Consider the following 6,694-nt stretch of genomic DNA (forward strand, 5'->3'; position numbering starts at 1 on the left):
ATGAGGATCGCAGCCCAACGGGTCATCATTTCCATCTCGTTGATCCTGCCCCTCTGGGACTGGGTAGAACAGCCCCTGTGGATTTCCTCTACTGTAACTCTGTACGAGCGTAGAAAGCTCCATCTTTCTTCCTTGGAGCGACTTGTGTTTGCAAATACTGACCTTGCGGAGTGCGGCAGCCTAATGGTCTTACTGAAAGAGAAATTACATACTAGACACTCACCTATAATTCCCATGGCCTTTGGAAGGCATATATTCTTGTATGCTGCTAACTCAAGAAATCCCCAAACACACTTACATCATGTCGATCCTGACTCAAAGCAACCTCATAGGACAGGGTAGAACTTCCCCGCTGGGATTCTGAGATAGTATGCCTCTACTGTAGTAGAAAGCATGGCCATTCTCCCAGGGAGCGAGTGGTGGCTTCAAACTGCTGACTTTTCAGTTAGCAGGCCCCAGCGTAACCCACTGCGCCACCAGGGCTGCCTGCATACTGCTAGACTCTCTGTCTAAAGCGCATGACCTGTGGGAAGGAGTGACAGAGGAAGGAGCCTTACGAGCGATCAGAATCCTCAACGCCATTCGGCTGACCCTGCCTCGAATACCCCCAGCTCCTCAAGACCACAGAGCTGAATTCTTCTCCACACAACCTCTTTTTCGGTTTCCACCCTCCCGGCATCCTGGTGGTCAGGTCCTTCGATAACTTCTGCATGGAGGCCATGCTCATGCTGCCCAGTTGGTCCCACCTTCCCATCTTCTGGGACTACTGGCGACGTAGGGGTGGGGGTGGGCAGAGCTGGGTCTCAGACCCTTCCCCTTCTTCCAATGCAGATGGAGGTAGGTTGAGAATCCTTGGCCCTCAAATTCCCAATGACGCACACTCGACCCCTGCAACACCCAGGAGTCCAGTTTCTGAGCATGGCCTTCCCACCCCTCTCCACCTTTAACCTACTCAGACCTGACCAGAACCTCCTACTTGCCCTCTAGGCCTGGAGACAGCCAGGTGGCCTGGCCAGGAGAGATTCCTGAGAGGGGCTTCAGGCAAAACCCAGAGTACTGAGTGTTCAGTGCAGTTGCCATCAGAACACGGTGCGTGCCAGGTGCGCAGGTTGTGCCATGAAGGGGTGGTGGGCATGGGCGGTTAGCCTGCGTCCACGCAGTTCTGCCCCTCTCCAGGCCTTGCTGGTGTGGGGCTTCTCGCTCAGAGTGAAGGAGCTCGCCCTGGAGACCACCAAGGCGCTGACCTGGCTGTGGGCGCTGATGCACCTTGCCCCAGGCTCTTCAATGGTCAGTAGGACCTGCTGCTGGGCGCCGAGCCCCGCCTCACTGCCCCGGAGTCCACTAGTCAGGGCCGCGCCAATCGGGCAGCAGGCGACCTTCACCTTTGGCTTCTTTCCTGGCCACATTGGGGGCCTAGTCCACGCGCAGTCATGCAGGTGGACATGCTGCTCACGCCCCACAAGCAGCGGCTGATGCACCTCTTCCATGAGCTCTAAGGTGGCCCTGCCCGCTGCCACCTCATCCCCTTCTAAACTGACCTGCTGCCCCCACCCTCTACCCCGGGCGTCCAGGGTGTGAAATAAAGAAGAAGAACCCCGCACATGTGTGTGTGTGCGTGTGCGCGCGTGTGCCAGCATCCGCGAAAGTGCAATAGCACACAGCCAGGACCAGGGCGCAGGTCCACCTCCAGGTCCCCTTGGCCTTGACCCTCACTGTGACTTGCCAACAGCCCTAGGTTCGGGAAGGCATGTGAGGAATCATCTCCTGGGGATTTGTGTGCCACCCTGACACCCTGCCACATACCTGGCACTGCTGGGACCCACTGGACAAGCTCCACTGCCCCCACCCACACCAATCTCTCCAGCACCCATGGGCTACCCCTCCCTCGAACACGCCTTTCCTGGCCCCGCCCAGGGGCCAGCCTAAATCTCTGAATAGGAAGAAGGTCAAAAATCAGTTCCAGGAAAGAGTCTGGAGCCTTCTGTCCTCCGGTCCACGGATCTCAGGGCCACGGCCACTCGCCAACTCACACGCACAGGGAAAGCCAGGCTTCCAGGCCGAGAAAACCTTACTGAGGGCAGGCTTCCAAGCTCTCGCTTGGGGGCCTTCTGGCACCCTGAAACCCACAGAAGACAGGAGGCCTTGGGATGGAGGCTCCCTCGCCCTCACCTACCAAGAAAACCCGAGGAAGGCGGTGGCTGGAATCAGCGTCAGCCTTGCACTATGTGACCACATTTCTTTTCCTGGGTGAGCAGAATGGGAGAGGCTCCGAGGCCTGGGACTGGAGGGAGGGCCACCAGTTGTCCTCACCCTATAGGCCAAGGCAGCCCGGAAGCTCTTAGGGAGCTCATTCCTCATTCCCTCTCACCTCTCACCCAGGCGCCTTCTCCACCATCCTGCTCTTCCTCCTCATCTTCACGTCGTTGTGGTCAATCTCTCTTCTCTACTTTACCTGGCTCTACCTGGACTGGGACACACCCAGCCAAGGTGAGTTTCAGACAGCCCCCCCGTCCCCGCCCCAGCAAAAACTGTCAGGACCGGAGCCTGGGAGGACTCTGACAAGCCAACTTCTGTGACATGTGATCCCAGGTGGAAGATGCTCCACGTGGATGAGGAACAGGACAATTTGGAAGTACCTGAGGGATTATTTTCCTATCAAGGTGACTGGTCAGATAGTCTAGGCACAGGGAGTGGGGAGGGGGCACACGGCCATCTTCTGGACCCTCCCAGGACCTTACACTTGGAGGTCCACTGAGATGGAGGCCTAACTTTTCCCAGGGTGACGTTCCCTTTGCCTCTCTCTCCCCAATCCTGCCGGAATACTCACAGCTGGTGAAAACAACCGAGTTGCCCCCTGACCGCAATTACGTGATGGGTGCCCACCCCCACGGGATCATGTGCATCGGGTACAGCTGCAATTTCTGCACAGAGAGCAATGCCTTCTCCCAGCAGTTCCCTGGTCTCCGGCCTTTCATTGCCACGTTGGCAGGCTTATTCCGTCTCCCCATCTACCGTGACTTTCTCATGTTTTCTGGTGAGCAAGGAAGAGGAGGAAGAGGAGGAGGAGTTGACAGTTCCCAGGGCTAGAGTCACACCTCCACCAGCACCACTCGCTCAGGGGCTTTGAGTGGATTCTGGTGATCTTGTGTGGGTACGTGGACTAGGGTTGACAGCTAGTGGCATGAAGGGGTAAGGGACAAAAGTTGGCGCTCACCCTTCCCATAAAGTGGAGGGACTCAGGAACCTCTGTGCTGGTGGAGACTACTTCCTACACCCACCTCCATCAACCACCCCTGCTACAGGATTCTGTTCTGTGGACCGACAGAACCTGGACTATATCCTATCTGAGAATCCGTGCGGCCAGCTTGTGGTCATCATCGTCGGGGGTGCCCAGGAGATGCTGTACTCGGGCCCTGGCCAGCACTGTCTTAATCTCCTGAATCGCAAAGGCTTCGTGCGCCTTGCGCTGCGGCATGGGTGAGTGGCTCTGATGTCCCCCGGGGTCAGTGGAAGATGCGGGAGCTTTCACCTGGGTCCCGCTGAAGGGCCATACAGGCAGGGAGAGTGCCCACCTCTGTGCTGAGTTCTCACAGCGAACCAAACACGGTGTGCAACCTCTGCCCACCCCACTCCATATCTCTGCATCAGAAAGAGGCAAGGTTAGAGTGTCCAAAACCGAGGCCCTGGAAGTCCTGAGTTCAAGTCCCTGGCACTCTCTCTGAGGCAAGCCTTTGGCCATGTCTCCTCACCTGGGAAGTAGCGCACACGCCGCCTGGCAAGCATGTCATGTTGTCAAGGCCAAATGAGAAAAGTACCTGTTTTCAGTGCACCGTTGAGTCTCAAGAAAGGTGAGCCCTTCCTGGGGGATCATTCTTGGTGGCCAGAGATGGATGCCCCCCCTTTGGTGTGGCTTCAGGGGTCTTGGAAAGCAGCAGCTGAGAGCCTCTGATGCAGCTCAGGCACCAATCGCCAGCCTCATGCCTCCCTCCTCTCCTCCCAAGGGCCTCCCTGGTACCCATCTACTCCTTCGGAGAGAATGATATTTTCAACGTCAAGACTTTTCCTACCGACTCCTGGCAGTACCGCTGCCAGATGACCTTCAAGAAACTGGTGGGCTTTGCTCCTTGCATCTTCTTTGGTCAGAGTCTCTTCTCGGCCAAATCCTGGGGCCTCATGCCCTTCCACAGGCCCATCACCACGGTGGGTGAGTACTCTTCTCCTAGGGCAAGCTGCCCTCATCCTCCTGGGCATCAGATGACTCTGTGCTCAGCAGCTGCCTCCCTGTCTCCCCAGTGGGCCGCCCCATCGACATGCCCCAGGCCCTCCACCCAACGGAGGAAGACGTCGACCACTATCACACACTCTACTTGAAGGCCCTGGACCGGCTGTTTGAGGAACACAAGGAGAGCTATGGTGTCCCTGCTGATGCTCACCTCACCTTCCTCTAACCCAGGCCTCGCCCTCCCTACTCTGCCGAGAGCACAGCCGGGAAAATGCCACCCCCCTCCCTGACCTGTGGCTCCCCTCCATCTAATAAAAGCTGGTTCCCTCTCAGGATGCCAGTGTCATTCAGTCGGGTGCCCGTCTGCTGAGGGCCAGCCCATTCCCGTTTGAGCAAGTAGGCTCAGGCACATCCCATTTCTACCTGAGCTTCTGCTTTGACTTGGGCAGAAAAAAACCCCTGAATTCTCCTCCTAGGGAGCTTCAATGCAATGTGATAATGTGGACAAGCTCTTCTCCCCTGACTCTGCCACCCCCACCCCATCTGTCAATGAAGCCACATGCTTACTGAGAGCAAAAGGACACTGGGACAATGTTGGGGAGTTGGACTAGGTGGAGGGGCTGAATTTGAGGGTGAGCAGGGCTTAGTTAGGTGGTGAAGACTAGCTGGCTAAATGACTTACCTTGAGCAAAGGATGAACTTGGTCAGAGGTACCCTGTGAGTAGGAAGGGAGGCGTCAATCCCACTGGTAGAAAAGACAGGTGTGCTATATAGCTGGCCTTTGTACCCATGCCCCATCCTGGGGAGAAGAAGGAGCCCTATATGCACAAGGTTTTCAGCAGCTTTTTCCTCTAAAGTGAGGAGCCAATTCCTTCTTCACCCGCTGTTTTTAGTCTGGAAACTCCACTGAAACCTGCTCACTTTGGGGGAGCCTAGTGGCTTCCATCCTTTGGAAACTTTGTCAGGAAAGACCAGGCCTTGAAGAAGCCCTCCCATTTGGTCAAGTGGAGGGGCAGTGACAAAGAGGAAGGCCCTCAAGGAGGTGCATGGACACAGTGGCTGCAGCCATGAGCTCATGCAGAGGAGCCCTGGTGGGGATGTGCACCAACAGCCACACAGAAAGAGCCTTGGTGGTGTAATGGTCATGTGTGGGGCTGCTAACCACAAGGTCAGCAGTTCGTACCACCCAGCAGGGGAAAGAGGAGCCTGTCTACTCCCGGGATGACTGTCCCCATAACGCTGTGCAGCAGCTCCACTCTGTCCTGCAGGCTCCCTGTGAGTGGGAAGGCACATGAGGGCACTGGGCTTGGTTTGGGGTTTCTTTGTGGAAATGGAATGATATTAAGTTAGTAATGTTGGCACAAGTCTGTCCACATGTGTTTGGAGGGAAACAAATCTAACCAGCCAGTCGTTTACAGAGCCTTATGTTCTGGTCCCACCACCACCACCCCTGACTGTACTTTGCACAGTACAATGCGTGTCATTTCGGCCATTTGTTACTTGTATCATCCAGTGACCTCAGTTACTCTCACCGTTATCCAGTTCCATTTTTATCATCCTTAGCAGAAACCCAGTACACCTTACAAAATACCTGCTACTCTGAGTGTGTGTGTGTTTGTGTGTGTGTGTGTGTGTGTAAAAGAGAGTGGTGGATGTGGGGGGAAGCATGTGTGCATGCTTTGCGTGAACGGACAGAGTCAGTTGGTTTTCCATTCAACAATTCACATGCCTTTTGCTTTGTGACATTGATTGTAAAACCCAAAAGGCAGCAGCACTCTTTCCACTTCCTCCATGGTTTACCGTTTCCCTGCTCCTGTCTTTCTTGTCTTCTGAGCTTCACCTCTGGGCAAACACTGACCCTTTTTGTCTCAAAAGCTTGGCTGCTACAGTGAGTGCACCCATTTGTAGACCAGGTGCTTTCGCTCCCATATAGAGACCCATCTCTGATTTCCCTATAATACCTTTGACCTTGTATAGTCTTTGTTCTGTCTCCCATGGCGCTCTCCTTGCCCGAACTCAAGCTTTCTGCGGTCTTCCTTAATTCCTGGCAAGGGCCACCAGATTCACAGACAATGCTCCCAAGTATGAGGTTTATGAGAGAAGTCACCAGGTTACAATTCAGATGAAATGTGCACAGGATACGATTGTTCAGTTAGGACTGGTTTCTTCTTCACCACACGTCTTAGGCAGTCCTCTCTCTGGCCTTTAGCCTCTTGTCTCAGCCTCTGAACTGCTCCAGCAATGAGACAAAGGTCTTTGGGGGCTGCCAATGAATGGCCAAAGGGCATTCCATTCTATCGGAAGCTTCCAACTGTAGGCACTGAGTCCCAGGCCTTTAGGGCAGTGAGCCCAGCTCTCCCTATTAAATGCCCAGTGCCGCACCCTCCACAAACCAACCCCAGGGCCTGAAGCATTCAGTTTTACTTGCTCAGCGATCTGGGAAGTCCATGACTCTGTTGTGTGCTCTGCATC

General features: G+C 55.1%; 1 protein-coding gene across 1 annotated transcript; it reads left to right on the plus strand.

The window, feature by feature from the left end:
- Positions 1 to 4,448, plus strand: LOC142422952 (2-acylglycerol O-acyltransferase 3-like). Its single transcript, XM_075528155.1, has 11 exons — positions 1 to 63; positions 612 to 774; positions 988 to 1,100; positions 1,177 to 1,287; positions 2,130 to 2,247; positions 2,380 to 2,487; positions 2,590 to 2,660; positions 2,830 to 3,034; positions 3,303 to 3,477; positions 4,002 to 4,204; positions 4,294 to 4,448. The coding sequence occupies exons 1-11, from the start codon at positions 1 to 3 to the stop codon at positions 4,446 to 4,448; spliced, it is 1,485 nt and encodes a 494-aa protein (XP_075384270.1).
- Positions 4,449 to 6,694: the final 2,246 nt, after the last annotated feature.

This window comes from Tenrec ecaudatus, chromosome 12 (genome assembly GCF_050624435.1).
Source record: "Tenrec ecaudatus isolate mTenEca1 chromosome 12, mTenEca1.hap1, whole genome shotgun sequence".
Lineage (NCBI taxonomy): Eukaryota > Metazoa > Chordata > Mammalia > Afrosoricida > Tenrecidae > Tenrec > Tenrec ecaudatus.

What these genes read in the sequence shown, in the direction of transcription:
- LOC142422952 (XM_075528155.1), top strand. Translation starts at nt 1, where the DNA reads ATGAGGATCGCAGCCCAACGGGTCATCATTTCCATCTCGTTGATCCTG. An exon ending in CTTCTGGGACTACTGGCGAC is followed by an intron (nt 775 to 987) that starts GTAGGGGTGGGG and finishes CTTGCCCTCTAG; the next exon opens with GCCTGGAGACAGCCAGGTGG. An exon ending in CAGGCCCATCACCACGGTGG is followed by an intron (nt 4,205 to 4,293) that starts GTGAGTACTCTT and finishes CTGTCTCCCCAG; the next exon opens with TGGGCCGCCCCATCGACATG.